Genomic DNA, 19,795 nt, shown 5'->3' on the forward strand with positions numbered 1-19,795 from the left:
ATATTCTGTAGCATCTTTGCCATGTTGCTAAGTGTCCCTGAAAGAAGCTCACAATCCAATGTCCATTACCATGGTCATTTGTCCCAAACAAAGTCTAAGATCAGTTTGTAGACAAGGCAGTTAATCTACCAGTATGTTTGGAGGATACTTTAACAAACACAAGGAGAACAATGCTACACCTTGCAGATAGGGTCCTGGCCAAGGCCAAATCTGAGATCGTAGTGCCACCAATGCCACACTGCCCTGCACTACAGAATTGAGAAGCATTGGCTTTTAATGGCTGCTACAATCCTCACCCATCTCTGACACTGTTACTTATAGACACACCAAGCACCACCTAATCCGGAGTTATTCAATGTACTTCCAATAAAGGTGCCAAGGGTCCATCCTCCCACGTCAATGTTGGCTGGGCTCACCCACACTATGTCATTAGGTGGCACCCAGGACCAGCCTAGGATTGGAGGAAAAAGTGTTGGGACTGGACCAAACATTCCTGCAAATAAATGCTGGGGAAATGGTCCAGACAGTACAGGGGTGAGGGGAAAATTTAGGGAGCAAGTGGGCTATAAATGGTTTAGGGCTGGGCTAATGACTGCAGTTATTCTACAACAGTGTATTAGTATATTTACATACTGCTAGTACTACATTTCTTTGTTCTTGTTACTTCCCTAGAAAATATTAAATATGTGTTTTTTATATATATAATGCTGCTTAGTTGCTGCAGAAAACGTTTTTTGCCTTTAGTGTGCATTCTGTCTAGAATTAGTTGTCCTTTCTTTTTCTTTCCTTCTTTTTTTAATATGCCTCCCCACGCCCTGCATTTAAAGAGTGACATTTATCCATGATGGCTTTTCATAACAAGTAACACAGCCCACGCACGCGATAGGTGGATTTTCCTTTTTCCTTTGTATGTTATTTTGTTAATTGGGTTTTCCAGTGACTTGTACATTTCATGATACAAAAACAGGATTATTGCCGTCAACACCGCGCCAATGCCACTTCGTGTTCATCGCCAGCGAACTCACTGGAATAAACTGTATTTGGGTGAACTCCTGCACTTCTGCTTGCGATGAGCATTCAGGACAAAATAACTTTTATAGAAATATTTTATAGAATCTTATAATAGGAAAAAGTAAAAAAGCTCAAAAAAGTAAACTTGCTATGTTACAAAGAACATCTAAAAATGGTAATTAAGCCTAATCTGCAATCTAAAAAGACAGATTGTGTCTTGGATTTGGCCTGAAAAATAGCAGCTACCTTCCTGGTATATGGGGGTGCCTAGGCACCTCTGTGCCTGCAGCCTCATTGCTGTGTATGTGTAGTGATTTGCTTGTCTCAGCAGTTTTGAAGTGAGATTTGGTGATGTCACTACTGTGTTGCTCATTGTTTTCCTTGCTGGAGGCTCTGACATGAGGAAGCAAAGCCCTGCCTTTTCCATAATGGCCATCTCTGCACAGGGAAGACAGGTCAGTAATAGCAAAAGATCAGCTGCAGGAAGACAATGGATATGATTTATTAAAGCTCTCCATGGCTAGAAAGGATACTTTCATCAGGGAATCTGGGTGATCCAGCAAACCTGGAAATAGATTTTTTAAAAGTCATTTGCTATTTGTTAGCAAATGTTTTCAATCCAGGACCAGATCCATTCCAGGTTTGCTTTAATAAATCAGACCCAATATCCAATACTGGTGACAGTCATTTGCCCTTTGTCTGCATTTATTTGGACACAGTTTCCATATTTCACTTCCTAAATGTCATGTCATGTCAAAACCTGCAGCTTTTATTAGTATTATACCTAGTGATCCTACCATAAAGATGTTTAACCAAATTTATAGGGTGAGTATGGGTCAGTCATTATATGCATTCAGTGACTTGTTTTAAAATTTGCAGCTTTCATTATTAAAATACCTGGTGACCCTGATATGAAGGTCATAGGTTGGGTCATGGGTTAGGTCCTTGGTTATGCATTTGATGGATATGCAGAAAATCCAAAGCAGATCATATTAACCATTGGACCCTCAGCATTGCAATCACCAAACCAAAAGTGGTGAGGTATGGTGCCACTCTATTGCACCTAGCCAGAGCAGCACACATTATTATTAACAAACGTATTTATATAGCACCAACATAGTATGCAATGCTGTACAATAAAAATTGGGTTTCATATGACAAAAAAAGCACAAACTGACTCTGGAGAAACAGAAAACCATGTAAAGGTGAATTTTATTATCTAAGAGTATATTTTAGTGGCTGAAAAACCCTCCGTATGTTGTGGTGGACAAAAAGTTGTCCTTTGTTTACTGCAAATTATAAATCTTTACAAACTAAACAACAGTTGAGAAGTATGAAGAAGGACAGACCCTCCAAATATGAGACAGTTGTTACAAATGTGCCATGTACCTGTAGTTCAATTACTCAGAATTACAAATTTTGCATGTTTGTGAAAAAAAGATGAGATTGGTTTTGTTCATCTTTATTTTGGAGTAATTCTTTTCAATACACACATGACTTTCTATCATATAATTTCACAGATGTGATCTACCACCTGGCGATGTTGTCTCATTTCCAGTAGCTGCTCGTGGTGAGAAATAGGCAACAGAGACAGATGTCAAAGCGTCTTGGTTTGTTTACAGGTGCGGAGATGTTGGGTGAATAGGATCCGTCCCACTTTCTCTCTCTCTATCTTTTTATCTAACGTGACTTTTGCCTCCTTTTGTTTTTGGGGTACATTTCTCCTTCATAAAGAACAAGTATGCTTCAATAACTTAGTTTAAAGATTTCCAGGGACACCCAATGGAATTTCACAGCCAGCTCCGCTTGGCAAGCAGAAGCCACTTTTGGCGCCACGAGTATTTAGTCACACAGTATGAACTGGACAATGTCGCTTTATACTGCTTTATATATTTACTATTCTCTTCACTATTAAGTGGAAAGGAGGAAAACAGTAGCTTAGCTTTCCATTATTAGGCTGGGCCAGAAAGTTCATATGATGGGATTGGTTGCTGCAGGAACACCCAACTTTATTAAAAGAAGCTTTACTCAACAAATATGTAAGTGGCTATCAATTAGCTCTTTTCTGGAAAAGTTACCTGGCTTATAGGTTCGCACTTTTGGGTTCACCTGCATGCAATATATGGACATGATTCCTGATTTCATCTGCTGCATGTTTGAACATAAATAATTATAAATAATAAAGCCCAATTCTACCCAAGGTCTTCTCCAGGAAGGGACCACTTCTTCCTTTTTAAGGCCCCAACCTATAAACTCAGGAGGTGTGTTTAGTTACCCCTCCCCTACAGAGACTTAGCAGCTCAGTTTTGCCATTCACAACAGTAAAAACTGAGCAGCTTAACTCTCACTGTCCACTCCCCTTCCAGCATTCCAACAGTGACTCCCAGCTCCATTTTCCCTCCCCTTCCCACCCAGCAGTACCTCAGCAGCTCAGCTCCACCATCCCTCCCCTCCCAAGCAGTACCTCAGCAGCTCAGCTCCACCATCCCTCCCCTCCCCTCCCAAGCAGTAACTCAGCAGCTCAGCTCCACCATCCCTCCCCTCCCAAGCAGTAACCCAGCAGCTCAGCTCCACCATCCCTCCCCTCCCCAGCAGTAACTCAGCAGCTCAGTTCCATCTGCCCTCCTCTACTTAGTGACCCATCAACTTACCTTTCCCTGTTCTTCCCAGTGGAGCTCAGTTTCCTTATTCTTTCCTTTCCTTTTTAAATCCCCAACCAAGAGATTCATAAACTCAGCTTCCCTGTTTTCCAACCCTCCCTGCAGTACCTCAGCAGCCCAGCTCCCCCTTTCCAGCAGTGAATCAGCAGGTCAGCTCACCCTTATAGTGGTGACTCAGCAGCTCAGCAAGTCCATCACCATTCATACCAATACATTTTAAATAAATCTGGGAAAAGGAGACCCATGTCATGTGATGGACTTTCTTCAATCTCTATGCAGTGAGAACTCCTTAAGACACCGTAGGTTTCCACAATAAGGCCTGCATTTTGTAATTGGCATTCATAAACAACAGCCATGATTTTCTTCCATGCAATACTTGTTCTCATCTTTAATTACCATTTACCCCATGCCCTGCAGCCTCTTCCAGTCTCTATGTACTCGCTCCAGCCATGGCTGCACATTATTGCTCTGGACCGACATACTGAACCATGTCTGTTCAATGTGAATTTTAAGTCAATGCCAGGTGCACATGTAGCATTGTCACCGTACATAAACCAGGACCTTCATGCATCTCCAGGTATTATTTTGCTGCACATTTTATTATTTGTGAACAACATCTGAAATTACATTTACTTTTTAGTGATGGGGTTTAGGTCTGAGGTTATAATGGCAGTTATGGCTGCCTCCACTTAAACTTTGGTGAAAGTCTGCAGAAGCCTGCTAGATTAAATAAAGAAGCAATGAAAGGTACGTGCACACACATAGGGGCCAAGATGGAGTCATGTTCCTTTTTGTGGTCTGTGGTGTGCAGTTCTCATAAAAAGACTTCTCTGCCGGAGCAGAGACACATCCTGTCACAATGTGCAGATGGAGGATGACTGAGAAATGAGTAAAGAGAACCTGTCATTAGACATATAGGGCACTTTGGGTCTGAAAATAATAGTTGCCTGGCTGCCATGTTGTGTAATACTCTGCAAAGCTAACCAGGAACAAATGGGCAGATAAGGGCTACCAACAATTTTTTGGCTTCTTGTTTCAGTTCAGTCGATATGTATAGGGTGTGATCCAGATCCCACCATCTGATCAATATTTCCATGAACGTATGCAGAATTTTTAGTAGATCCCTGCTTTTCATTGTGTAAATAATATTGGGCTCACAGCTGATAATTACATTGCCAAACACAAACCATCGGTGGGTGCTTGCCAACTGTGGGCAGTGTATTCACAGGCCAAGGGGAACAATGCCCGCTGTGTACACTGATTATGGGTTCAGTGTTTCCTTGCCTATTGAGTGGTTGGCTCAGTTGTCTAGAACTGAGTTTGGTCAATCTGGAACGTTTTGGGAACCCAAACAAATGCCTACTTTGCAAAATAACAGGTTCTCTTCAATACTTATGTACGCTGGGTTGAAGGAGAATGCCTGTGAATTCTCACACGTGGGTGTCACAGCACGCTGTTATGCAAGGAGACAGAGATGGTGAAATACTCTGACACTTGCCAAAGAAACACTACACACCTGTTTTCTGGGTATGGATGTCATTACCCCCTCGGGGCATCTGCTGAAATCCAAATCACATAACAAGGCTGTGGAATTTTACAGAGCCATCTGGGCCACAGTCATATAAATGGAAAGGGTTAAAGGGTCAGGAGGCACCACAATGATAAAAAAATGATGGAATGAATGAGGCTGGAAATTGATGGAATGAATTCTGTATGGTAGATGGTTCAGCCACTCCATAACTAAATACCTAACTCGGGTTAAGCCTGATGGTAAATGATGAATTGAGAGCGTGGGTTGGGTCAGGTGGTAATTGAGCTGCTGAACCTACAAAAAAAGTGCAAAATTTACCATACACCAGTCTTCTGCCCATGGGCCTAGGCAAGGATTGGATCCTCAGTGTTCCAGGATGGTTCCTGTGGATTGCAGAGCAGCCAAATTCTCTTGAGAAGATCCTCCTGGAACAGTCTGGAGAGTCTTCTAATGAGATTTCCTCTGCTCAATAATTGGCATGCCCAGCAAATTGGAAGATGGGCTGTGGGACCTATAATTCTAAACTTTTTCTTTTTTATTATTATCCTATTATTATTGTTATTGTGTAGCTGATTTCTGAAGGAGAAGGAACCTGGACAATGTAAGTAGATCTTAAATTTTGGGTATAGAGTATATCCTAACCCAAAAATGGAATGTATTTCGGCTTTTCAGTCCTATGACATAGTGGCTACATTCAAATTTTGTATCTTTAGGCTAAGTATTGCCGATTTTTTGCATGTAGACAAAAATATTTGTTGATCCTAATATCCAAACAATGTTAGCAGTATTTTTGGCTTTATACTGTAGAATTCAAAACTCCTTCTCCTATGTAATAGAGATGAGTATAGAAAGAGGTGTTTTTTAGTCTTATCCTAGGGGTGACCATCTATAGATTCAGTATGCTGAGTGTTGTTACACATAAAGGGCCCCTTTAACCCATGGTGTAAAAACAACATGAAAGGTAATTTGCCACTGTGTGGCTGGCAGAGGCAAACCTCAATGCGGGCAATCACATTTGCAGGCGGCCATGGTACAAATCCTAAACAGAAAGTGACTTGTTGCTTTCGGGAACTGAGATGGGATCTGCTGCAGCTACAAAAATAGTCTCCATCAGCTCCCAATCACTTGAATAAGAGCGGCTGGGACCATGAGTGAGCCAACGGCAGAATGCTGTATCTTACTACGGGTCTGAAATGGCACTCAGCGTATTACCGGCAGGGCTATCAGGTGAATCCAAATTTTAAAAAAGCCTAAACAATGAAAACTAATGCAGCCAATAGATTTTGATCTTGGGTCTAGATACATTTGAAGCAAACTAAATGTCATTTAGTTAAGGTTTTCGTTTTTCATAAGTCCTGTCTGGAAATACACCTATATAGAGGCCGGCTAAAAATATAATTAGAACTTATGGTTCTTCAATGGCTGAAAGGGAAAACTTTAAAACTGATCTAGCTGCATGCACAGAATATGTTAGCTTCCTTCTTTTCAAGTTTGCACTCTGACATTCTTCTTTTAGTGCTGGTAACAGCTTCCTGCAAACAACTGTAAGAACATCTGCTAAGAGACTGTTGCTATGCCGTGTGTCCTGAGACAGACTGCATCGTCAGGTCATTAATTGTGGCTTTCTTCTGTAAATGAAAAGATATTTTTAACTGCTCGAGAATTTAGAACATATCTGCTCCAAACACAGATGTTGGTGATGCCGAAATGAAAAGAACATTAACAAAATCACATAATCATATAAAGAGGATCTTTTACTCAAACTGAAGGTCCTCCATTGTTGGCCAGGCCACCTTTCCTTTCCAAGATCATATTCTACAAGCTCTAAATGTACCTGTAAAGGGTGAAGTTAGAATTATACTCACCTTACTGATTCATTGGGCATGAGGTCACCACTCTTCCAGGCAGAGCCTCCTGGAATGCAGAATGGTCAAAATCTTATGAGAAGAAGCCCCAGTCCATTGCAAGAGCATCTTTTTGTGAGAATTCATCTGCTCTGCGTTCCACACGATTCTACCTCGAAGGACAATGATGTTATCTTCTCTTATTTGATGTGGACTCAAGACAAGGGTAAGGTGAGTATAATTCTAGCTTACCATTTTACAGGTATATCTACATATAGAATGTGAAGTTGGGAAGTAAGAGGGGGCTTGACCAATATAGGTGGACCTTCCAATTGAGTGCAAGGTCTGTTTTAAAGGAGTAGAAAAAGTAAGGCAGAGAATTTGACTCAACTAGAGTTCCTACAAAGGCTGATAAGGGTTCCTTCCACAATTTATGACTCGGTAAGTAACCACTGACACCAAGAGGGGCATTGTTGACCAATAATGTAAGGAATTGTAAGCTCTTCGGGGCAGGGTCCTCTCTTCCTGTATTACTGTCTGTATTCGTCTGTCACTTGCAACCCCTATTTAATGTACAGCGCTGCGTAATATGTTGGCGCTATATAAATCCTGTTTCATAATAATAATAATAATAACATTCTTCTTATTGACCGCTATAATGGGTTCATTATCACAGTGATTCTCAAAGTACCATCATTATAAGAAGATAAGAAGATATCACCAATCTAAGAGGATTTGTCCACTGACTATCAATGTAAAGGAGCATCTTACTGACCCCCATATTAAAGTGGCACTTTAATGACCAACACTGTACAGAAGCATCAAAGTGGCCACCACTGTAAGGTGGCATAGGACTGACAATCAGTAAAGGTGTCACTTTTCCAATGGCTATCATTTGGAAACACTGAATTTTTCAATGTTTGAATTTATTTTGATACCATTATTGTATTATGAATGTAAATATTGTATTGAAATATTTTTATTAAATAGAAAAGCCTTTAACAGTTTGGATATGCCATACTTATATGTCTTACTCCTCATGCTAATATACCATGAGCCTAAAATTCAGTACTTATTATCCAGGGTTGCCTATGACCTAAAATTAATTTCAAGGGTTCCACAATGTTGCAATGATTGAGAATGGATGCCTAATAGAGTGACCAAGTCCCAGTTAAGTCATGGATACAATTGTTGTGAAATCAATACCAGTTCTGCAAATGTCAAAAAATATATTTTTTGGATCCCATTGTGTTTTTTATAGGATAGGGAACAGTTTGAATCCCTGTTAAAGTGTAAGTATTAGTAGATATGAGAATTGTTAGCTCTATTGCTTTGCGTTGCACCTCAGAAATGCTTAAGAAAACTGTATACAGTGTGGCATGATGCCAAACATACTTAAAAATAGAATTGGCTTTCCATATATTTTTAATGTCTAATCCAAATATAAATGATCTGTCTAGAAGTTTCAAACTACACCTCCTGATTCTCAGAACGTATCCAAAGACTTCTGCCAAACACTTTCTGCTCCTGCAAAACTAAATGCTGCAGCAGGGCTAATAAAATCTAGACAATAAACATTGGCATGACCAGAGCGGGCACAGAGGAGTGCTGAGGATCAACACCTTGAGTACAGCACATCTCAACCTAAGAGATGCTGTTTTGGGTAACATTGTTAAATATTATTAGAAGCAGCACTTATTTCATAACAATAGAAAAACGGTAATCATAATACTTTTATATTAGAAGATTTTTTTGCTCTTTTTTTATGTCCCTTTGAGACGTAACAAAGAATGTAATTGTATCATTTTTCTTCAGTGTGTTGTATCATTCCCCAAATCCCCTGAGGAAGCCCAATACAGGGGTGAAACGTGTTGGAAGGGAGACACATGAATATATTAATAAACACTATTCAGACTTATTAAAAAACTGCTGTATGTGCAGTATACGTTATATATACATTTAATGCTTTGTATGCAATTTTAATCAAATCATTTTTGGAATAAAATAAAGTTGAATGAAAAAATGTATATATTTTGAAAGTATTTTCCAAGTGCCACTAGAAAAGTCTTTTCTTGCTTCTATCCTTCATCTAAGAGATTTCCTAACAATAATTTACCCAGAGGAAAAGGACTTTGGTTATTTTTTTATCATTGATGGGGCTTGTTCAAAAGGAGCAACCTATACAGTGTATGTATTAAAAAAGTTTAAATATGCAGAATCCAAGAAGCTGAACATGGAGATCATTTATGTTTTCTGCTAAAAAAAGAAAAAAGAAACCTTTACTAAGTCAGCCACATGCCACTTAGTGCTGCAACATATACAGCAGATGCAGAGCTTGCTACATAAAAGGCAGAGCCAATTAGCAATGAGATTTGGGCAGCGTGCCAAAGTATATGTATTTGTTTTTGCTTTAATTATCTTCTGTCCCATTTATTAAACTTTCGGTTTAAATCAGCTAAATGCATTCCAGGTGCATCCAAAGAAACATTGTGCTAAGTATCATAGGTATTTTTTTAGAAAGTAGTCAAAGCCGGAGTAAATTAGGCTATCCATTAACAGAAAGTAAAGACTCGTGTTATCTTTATTTCATGTACAGCGCTGCGTAATATGTTGGCGCTATATAAACACTGTTTTATTATTATTAATATTAATAATAATAATAATAATAATATTAATATTATTCTTCATCATCATCATATAGTTTATTTTGTTCTGCTCTAGCGCTCCGCAATGAGATAGGAGCAGATTTGCTAATATAGGTCTGGTCAAAACAGGGTGTGCTAGATCTCTCCAGGGCAAAGTTCCTTCTAAAAATATTCTGACCTTTGTTGATATAGGTCTGATCAGTATGAGGTGTATCGGATCACTCCTATCTTTTCCAACGTTTAGACAGAAGACAGAAGATGAAGAAATCAGAAAAATACTTATTATTTCCATCCCCTGCCCAAATTTCAGGACTAACTGGCTCTGTTTTCCCTGAAAAATATTAAGAAATCACTTCCCCACCCAGAAAAACAACACAGCAATAAAGGTAATTACTTCTAAATCTTCCCAGCTTTAGCTTTATCTTTATCTTGCTTTTTATTGAAATTGTGTTCCCATTGTCCCAGAGACAGAACAATCTTCCTATTGGGGTTACAAGCTAAATCCTTACATAAGAGGCTTGTTGGGTGCGATAAAAGTTTTTGGTGAAAGGAGGTAACCAGAGAAGGTTTGAAGGGTGCTCAAAACATGGGGGTTGGATGGAATCAATAAAGGTTTAGGCTCTGCATCAGGAGGGGGAACTAAGCTTTGCTGGAATATATATTTAATTGCAAAATAAAATATATTTAATTGCAAACAAAAATGCATCACAAATACTTCGAATTAAACAAACAAATGCTAGCTGGCACAATTTTTGGGTAGAACAGATTTTGCCAAAGACATTCTTCCCCTTTACGTAACATTGTCTTCTGCAAGTGCTTGTCTTGTCACTATCCTTCTGAAGAGGTCCTATGAAATGCTCTAAATTCTAGGAGATGATGTCCAGCACTTTGATTCCTAATTTAAGCATATTTGGTTCTTCTTGATGCTTGAGATAACCATCATTCCTGGACATCTCACCAGAAGGACAATTACCTTTTTTAGAGGTCTTAGGGGTAAGTATTATTAAAGACTATTTCCAGGGAAATGAAAGTTACCCCTGCAATGTCTTGTATGCTTACTTACCTCTAGGGTACCCATAAAAAGTACATTTACTTACTTTGTCCTTTGCTCCTTTTGTTTCTTGTGCAAAAAGTCCCCACAAGACTCACTTTTACAGCTGTCAATGCTGCAGTTGCAGGCCTGGAATCATCTTCTATAATGAAATTTAAAGGAGGAAGCATCAGAGAGAGGAGTGGGGTGTGCCAGCTACTGAGAGGGATGAGAGATGAGATTTGCAGAAGTCTTTTATTACAAGGCAATAACAGCGGGTGGGTCCACTTATAAGTGAATCCCACTAAAGTAGTTCTTACTGCAGGTCTGCTATAAGAAAACATACCCAGAATAATATTATAATCTTGTTTAGTGCACGCCATGGAATTATCCCTAATCTCAAGGATTTACATTATGGATTGCCTGTAGGTAAACTTTTAGTTCTGTATTCTTTTAACATAAGCTATTCAAGCTGCATCGTGTCTGAATGTGTGGATACCAAGAACAAATAGTTTACTGCACTGCAGTGTATTGTTTGCTGTAGGTTTCTCCTTCTCATTACTCCAAGCAGTGACTCATCCGGATCTTAGCAATACACAGCTGCAGCCAGGGGTTTTACTGAAGAATTACATTGTACCAGAACCTTCAGTAAAGAATTGAAAGAAAACGTAAGCTAACAATGAATGCAGTAGGAGGAATTAAAAAAAAATTACCTTTGTAATTATAAAATTGAAACTTTTAGAAAAGAAGATTGTAAGAGGTGACATTATAACTCACATGGTCTGAAAACTTGACTTGGTTTATGACTAATTGTTCCGAAAAGTGTGTTTTTTTTTATTTACTGCTACTAATCTAAATTGCATTATTTTTTTTCTAGAGAAATAAATTAATTTTAGAATGTTTACAATGTGATTGCTCAAGCTTGCTAGTTAAACCATTATTATTATTATTAATATTATTATTATTATTAATATTATTATTAATATTAATAATATTATTAATAATAAACAGTATTTTATAGCGCCAACATATTACACAGGGCTGTACACATATATAGGGGTTGCACATGACAAACAGATAGTGACACAGAGCTTACAATTCAAGAGGCAGGGGAAGTAGCACACAATGGCCCTGATTCATTAAAGCTCTCCAAGGCTGGAGAGAATACACTTTCACCAGTGAAGCTGGATGATCCAACAAACCTGGGATGGATCTGATTCAGGATTCAAAGCATTTGCTAGCAAATAGCAAATGACATTGAAGAAATCTATTCCAGGTTTGCTGGATCACCAAGCTTCACTGGTGAAAGTATATTCTCTCCAGCCTTGGAGAGCTTTATTAAATCAGGCCCAATATGAGGGGAGATATGGAATGGTGGGTAAGTAGAGAGGGTTTTAGGAGACAGAATAAGACGTGTAGACTTGAAACTCATGAATTACATACACATGAGTGCAGAGGGTCCTGGGCAGCAGTCACAGCGAGATTCTCAAAATGTGCATTAGAAGCAGATGTAGAGATAGAGCCTGCCACATTTCCTGGCTGGAGGAAATCCAGCTGCAATCATTGCCACAGCTGCAATCATTGAGAAGATGCCCAGCACAGGAGAACCTCCTGACATTGTAATATAGGTATCTCTTACAAATGATACATTTGTATCTGTAACAAATATATAATTTGTAAGAGATACTTATATTGGAATGTCAGGAGGTTCTCCTTTGCCGGGCAACGTCTCAATGATTGTAGCTGTGGCTGCATTCATTGAGAAGAGTGTGCGATCCCCGGGGCACAAGAGGATAAGTAACCTCTAGTGCTGGGGATCACACACTGTTCTCAATGAATGATTGAGAAGATCCCAGGGCACTAGAGGTTAATTAATCTCTAGTGCCCCGGGGATCGCAAACAGGAGGATTAACAAGGGAATCCCGTGAATCCTATGTGAATCCTCCTGTTATAATTTCCTCGATCTTCTGATGGTTTCGTGATCAGTTCGCTGAAATTTTGTGGAACCATCGAAAAGTCAAATTTTTGCAGGAATGCCATAGGCATTCACGCTCATCCCTACTCCTCATTAATGCATTTTAATATCTGCATAACCTCTGAATAAGAGCCAACCCATTTCTTGCAACTGGGCTGAGGGCTCCTGAGTAAAGAGAAACCAAGGGAGACTGGATAAAAGGAGAATGAACCTTAGCTTTTTTTTCCAAGCAAAGCATTTTCTTTTAATCTAGAAGTTAGAGGAAAACATTCCAACAGAAATTTCAAAACTCCTTATCCTAAACTTTCCTTCTTTCAGAAGAAACTCCACCATATTTCTTCCCTGCTCCAGTGCTTCAGTGTGTTGTAATTGTGATTTTTTTCTATACATTACTCTTCATGGTACATGAGATGGGGTGTGTGGGGGAACTCCATGTACTTGAACCAAATGGATGATATGAAATGGTGCCATTCATTCTTTTGCTGGGGTCCTATAATTTGTAGTTGGATCCCTGGCCTCAGGTCTACAGCTACCATGGTGCACCACTTGTAATTAGCTATGACACCAACTATTTGAGGTCTTGGAAGTTGGATTGAGAATCGACATCCATCCCAGCCACTGTGAATGTTATCCCCAAAGGCATGCTTTGAATGTAATTGTTTTGGGAAACAATTAAATTGTTGGATGTAGTACCACTTTAAGTTCTAATTTGCTTTATATAGGAAACAAGAAGTTTTCTCCATTGAGCCATTGTTCACTGTTCTATGACTTTATCTCTTGTTTGCTTTCTGATGAATTCACACAACACTTGTTTCTCTTTGCTTTCAGTTATCAGTTGTCGGTTCTGGGGTGTTTTCCATGTGGAGAAAGGAGCCAGATATAATCAGACTGCTGATGAAGCCAGGAAAACCTGTGCTGAGTTGGATGCCGTCATTGCTACCGAGGAACATGTGACGCTGGCTATGGATTCCGGATTTGAGATCTGCAGGTACAGCTTCACTATAATAACTGGGGATGCATTGAGTGACTGCAGCTAATTATGAATTAATTTAAATAATTTAATAAAGAATTAAAGGTTGTAGCAAATTATGTTTTTATGTATTTATTGCATCAGGCACCCTCTGCCTTCTTCATACCCCTAAAGCACCGCCTGGTCTTGAAGTCTTTTATCCAGTCTAGTGGTTTCACAGCATTTTCTTCTTTTTTTTCCCTGGCAGCAGAAGGTAGGTCATTTCCAGTATTGGGCAGCACAAAATGGGTCATGGGCACTGCTCGATCCCGGAGTACAGTAGGTCCAGTTTAGTTTTTAATAAACTTTTTATTAAGAGAAGTAAAAAAAGCAGTACTTCCAGGTCCGGTGGAATATGTGACTACTCTCTTTCCTTCGACGTGACAGCACTGGGGCTTGTTGGTCAACCACCCAGGCAAAGGGAGAGAGTCCTATACTATTTGTAAACTGGAAATACATTGACTTGGAGCTTGCACAATAAGAATGTGAATGGACTGGAGAAGAAGTGAAGCACTTCCTCCACTAACTCTGGAGGTACCGGACATCTTCAAGGACTGAACAAGGCTTATGTGCAATATGCTCATTACTGAAGACTGTGAACCCAGACTTTTGGCCAAAGGGGGTAAGTCATGACGCAGACTGGGTTTGCAGTATGCAGGACTGAGCCCACTCATATGCAATTACGTCACTCAGTCCTGGATGACGCCAGTCCACTGCCTGGTGGAGAGGGAAAATTGAGGTCAGATCACAAAGATAATTAAACAGGATTTCAATACTTTAAATAAAGCTCTATCTGCTGTCAAGGAATAATTGTGAGGTTATATGACAGTGTTTCTCAACTTTTTTAACATGGGGCAAACCCTAGAAATAACTTTCAGGTATATATTACTAAATCCAATGTTCATAGTACATTAGAGTGGTGGTCAATGAGAAGAATGCCTCTTACATTGCTGGCTATTGGGAGGAACTTCACCCTTACAGATAATCAAAAAGATTATTGGTGTCAGTTAATCTGACCTGAGAGGTACACACTGCTTTTTGCTCAAGGAACTCAAGGAGCTCTTGGAGGAACCCAGGTTGAGAAACACTCCATGAGTTGCCTTGAGAGTAAAAAAAGGAGCTTGCTTTCATTACAAATGGCTCTTTGCAAGGTGAATGTTTGCATATCATTTATATACTATTGCAATGGTTGCTGAAGCAAGCTTTCTTTTACAGGTATGGTTGGATAGACAATAACACAGTTGTCATTCCTCGTATAACCCCAAATCCAATCTGCGCTGGTAACTACGTAGGACTCTATGTATTGCACCCCAATCTTACCACTCAGTATGATGTCTTCTGCTACAATGCCTCAGGTCAGTATGGCTAATTGCTGTTCAAAATTTTATATTTACCTGCCTATACTAAATAAAGGGTGTCCGCCTATACAAGACACAGTTTATTAAAGTCCATTAAAGCTAAAAAGCTAAATTCAAATTACTTTTATTTAAACATATTCCTCAATGGTAACAAAGGACATCAATACACTTTGTGTGCCCCAAATGCCTTTGCAAACTCAGATAGTAAAGTACCAACTGTAGGAGGGACCCAGCATGCCCCACCTATTACAAGTTACCTGCTAAAAACTACAGAAGGGGCGGACACAAGACCAGTCACCGTGCACAAACAGAGACAGTAGCGAAGACTGGCCTAAATTACAGGAAGCCTTTATACAGAGGCAAAGTTTAACTGGATTATTACATACAGCTAGATGAAACAAATACCAGCACTCTCTTCAACTATTCAACACTTTATACCCTAGGTCTCCTCCTGTGCAATGCAGAATTGCTGGTCCTGCATTGTATAGGATGATGTTAGAGGGCTGCAATCAGACAGATAGGAAAGGGGTGAGGCTTTGGAGGACTGGTGACACAAAGAGAAGTTTATTATCTTCTTTGTCATCATTTAGGCAAAACAAGCAAACAACCTTTGCAGTAAGGAGAGGCAACCAACACAAGGGTAAATAAGGTAGAAACAGTTCCTTTATATGTATTTTAACATTTTAACTGTTCCTTTGGAGCTTAGCTTTGATATAGAAAACAAAAAAGGGTGTTTAGTGATCCTTAAAGTCAAAGTGTTGTCAAAACATTTCTATACATTTATTTCTTTATACTTCATTAAGCCGTTCCAGTTTCGTAAAAACATCCCAGGAGTATAATTTGGAAATGTGAAGCCTATACATCTAAGTTTTATATTATATTATACATTAGCTGGAGTTCAAAATCACATAAAGGCACACCACACCCCTTGATACTTGGTACCATCCTATGGGGTCAGAATGGGGTGAGGGCATTTGTGACATTGGCTTAAAGCGTCCCAGTTTTTTAGGGCGGCAGTTTGGGAGTTACATTATTGAATCATCATATCATAAGTCATGGATAATCACTGGTGACATAACAGGTCATTAGTTAATGTGAATACATAAATCACAGGCCTGAAATAGTAACTGCAATGGTTGCAAAATCAAGACAGAATATTGATTGGTTGACGTAAAGCTGCACTCCAGGCAAACAGCTACCAGCACAGAATAAATACTTATATGGAAGAATGGTTGCCTGCTAAAGAATTTGTATTTTTGCCCATCAAGTCCTAAGATTCACCGAGCCCTGTTTAAGCTTTTGAGTAGAATTGTATATTTCTTTTGCAGTTCAGTAAGATGTTCAGCTATTATCCCTCTTCCAGCCTAAAATTTGGCACTGTAGTACAACTGACTGGCTCTTGAAATGGTTTACAGAAGTGGCAATACATCTACACTGTTAAGACAGCTAAACAAAGGCCTTCTGATTTACATTGTGGGGTCTGTAACTTTTATTCATTTTGAAATCACAGTTTAAAAGCTTTCATAATGGAACCCCCTCCTCTCCCAGGCCCAACCATAGCCACGCGTGCTGCTATTGTTACACCACTGCATGCAAGGATATTGTCTCTTGGTTCTTTTGATCTTCTGTATTGACTGGGTAACTTTGGCATACAATTCCAATAAATATAATTTATGCTCCGTTTTTCCACAGTATGACTCAGTATAAACTTTCACAATGTCTCTAACTGTAACCTTTGCAATGCACAAGCAAGCCAAGGATACACAGCCTGCTGGCTGTCTAAGTCCTATTCAATGTGACAAACCATACTGCACCCTTGCCTGCAGTCCCACGTCTGTAAGCCAGATTGTTCAGTCCCTAATTGCAATCAGTTTATTTACTGCTTATGGTCACCTGGGGGTTTTAAAACTTGTAGACTCACTTTTTATTGTAGACTTACTTGAAAATGATAAATATTAGTTGTGGAGGACCAAGCAAGCCCCTGAATATCTGCAGTGTTTGTATTATGCTTTAGGCTTGTACAGCACATACGTTCTTCTTTCTTATCTGGCTACTGTCCAAACAGTCAACCAAAATAGTTTACGTGCCGCACCCTCCACGTCATGGGTAATGGTAATCAAAAGACCAGGCTTCTCCTTCCCAAGGGATCGCTCCCTACGAGCTGTGTATGTGTCAATGGTAAAAAATTCAAGTCACACAGCTGGCTCTGCCAAGTAGTGTTGGTCCCATAACTATGCAGGTATCATCAATGGGAGGTCAATTGCCCACAGTTTAAGGAACCCTAACCATGCCCTGGAGGAACCCTGGGGTTCCAGGGAATAGCTGCTGTAGAGAGATCCTAACTACACCTTGCACATCTGGGAAAGTTGCATCTCTTATAGTTACACGCTACTTCCTAGCTATCCTGGATGGTCAAGATTATTACATTTACAGTCCAGCTATCAATTGATTTTGAATGCCCCAAAAATTGGTTACAAGGAGGAGAGAATACAGAAGAAACCACTTTTGGTATAATAATATTAGGAAAATAATATGTAGTTCAAGTTGTGCATAAACTAATGAGTGTGTATATATATACGTTTGCCTAAAACCCCACAACATAGGCAACTTGCGTATTCATTTGTGGGGAATATTGTTTGTCTCTATGCAGACCATGGTTACTTTAAATAGGTAGAAATGGGAACCAAAAATGTAATGATATGATCTTGGTGTATTCTATAAAACTTACATCTCTGGACTGGACTAGATACGAACTGGAGGAGAAAGAGCATCACACACAAGCCCTGATGAAGTGACTCTGACATATGTGAAATGAGTTGAAAGTGTGTTAATACAAACAGACTTTATCATAAAGATTTATTACACAAGTTATTTTCTACACACTACTATGTAGCCTGACGTGTCATAGTTTATTCAATATAATTGATGTAGTTGATGGGTAGAATCAGGTGGAGTTGGACAATAACTTGATTTTTGTTGGGAAATTTCTAATGACTATGACTTTTTAGGTTTATTAATGCCTTTTTTTCTCTTTACACAGATCAGACTGAAAAGAACTGTGAACAATATGACTACAGGAACAAAAGTATCCCTTCCCATGATCCAACTGAAGAAGGTATGTCTTTAATTGATAATTAAAGTCTTCTCCTGGGAGGGTAGTCATCACAAGAAAAACATATCTACAACTTGAACTATTTATTCCATCTTTCATAGTCTCGTCATAAAATCCCTTATCCATATGGTTGTAGTAAAGTCCATCTTGTGGTTTAGTCCATCCTCCCCAATATCATGGTATAGTCCATACTCTATATCTTAGTGATACAGTCCATCTTCCATATTGCCAACCATAGTTTTTGTATGTTGGTGACTTTCTGACTGCCGGAGGGTAACCAGCATACTTTAACATAAAAAAAAAAATAAATCCCGAAACAAATAGAAAGATTCTGAATGACTTTGAATTGTTTCCAATGTATTTTTATAGCTGTTTAACATGAACCTGTGAACTACTCGCATGGAAGCTACCATTTTGTGTGAGACCTACCAATTCTATAAGAACTAATGATATTGCTGAGGCTCAAGTGAGTCCTAAAATATATGTATAGCCTGAAATAATATTAAGGCCCAATGAAATGCAAAACTGAGTAAGGAAAATTCTAACAGCAATCAGGTTGATAGTGAAATACAGTGTATAGAGACAAAATATGGATAGAATATCTGTTTTATGGGCCCAATATGCTTGCATACTGCACTACCTTCCTCTCATCTCTAAAATCTTGTGGCATCGTCAGTCATATGTGACCATACAATATCCACAATAGAGACACAAACAGATGCCAGGTGGCATTGCCTAGCTTTCTTGCAACAGGTCAACAGTAGGTAGCAAGCAATTAATGAGCCTCAATGTATTAACTAAAGACTAAACGTCAGATGAGGTCAGAACTGTGTGAATAGGTGCATAGCTACAGCCAAGCACAGCTACACAATGGGATTTTCCATTTGTAAAGTTAAATTCCACAGCAAATACTTATAATTTACATCAATCAATATGATTGCTTTAAGAATTTGCCTTGTTGGGTATTATTTCAAACTCATAATAAAACTGCATAAAATGAGCCTACTTATAGCTTTGCACATTGTAACTAAAGTCCTATCATACAGATATGAGTAAACCATCCAAACCGTCTGACACAAATTGGTTGCCTGTGTTTAGAAAACAGGTAAATAAGGAGAAGTAAACCCTACTGGCTTATGGGTGATACTTCTTCCTTAGTAAGCATTTCCTGCTCTCTTCCTTCATGTTAGGAGTCTACAGTGATTCCGAGTCCAGTAAAGTGAGTCCAACTCACCCTGGACTTGACGTAGGTCCCAGTCAATGGACTGTTTCAGAGGATTTTACGACCGTACCTGAGATGTCTACTGAGCAGTCCGAGCACTCGGGAGATCACAATATACCAGAGGATGGAGACACTAAAAAAAATGTTTTAAATGGAAATGAGGAATACAATGACGTTACAGAAGGAGATGACCTGATCTCAGTTGACTCAGCTGATGGACACGTGAATCGAGAAGATGGCCATTCCCCAGCAACAAACACACCTAGTAACTGGAACCCACGAGAAAATGATGGTAGGACAAAGCCTTTCCTTGGGAAGTGGTTTAACAAGTCATTCACAGACGGTGCCAAGACTAAATACCTTTTTTAGTGCCTAACTGCCATCTTTCTGTCAAATTC

At 39.2% G+C, this 19,795-nt stretch overlaps 1 protein-coding gene across 1 annotated transcript in view; it reads left to right on the forward strand.

Annotated features, from left to right (window-relative positions):
* The window catches only part of CD44 (CD44 molecule (IN blood group)), a 29,761-nt gene that overhangs the window by 8,995 nt on the left and 971 nt on the right, over nt 1-19,795 (forward strand). The window contains exons 2-5 of the mRNA XM_072421559.1: nt 13,525-13,684; nt 14,921-15,060; nt 18,104-18,178; nt 19,366-19,689. Coding sequence (XP_072277660.1) covers nt 13,525-13,684; nt 14,921-15,060; nt 18,104-18,178; nt 19,366-19,689 — 699 coding nt within the window. The remainder of the gene's footprint in view (nt 1-13,524; nt 13,685-14,920; nt 15,061-18,103; nt 18,179-19,365; nt 19,690-19,795) is intronic.

The sequence above is a fragment of the Pyxicephalus adspersus genome, chromosome 9, assembly GCF_032062135.1.
Source record: "Pyxicephalus adspersus chromosome 9, UCB_Pads_2.0, whole genome shotgun sequence".
In the NCBI taxonomy this organism is placed as follows: domain Eukaryota; kingdom Metazoa; phylum Chordata; class Amphibia; order Anura; family Pyxicephalidae; genus Pyxicephalus; species Pyxicephalus adspersus.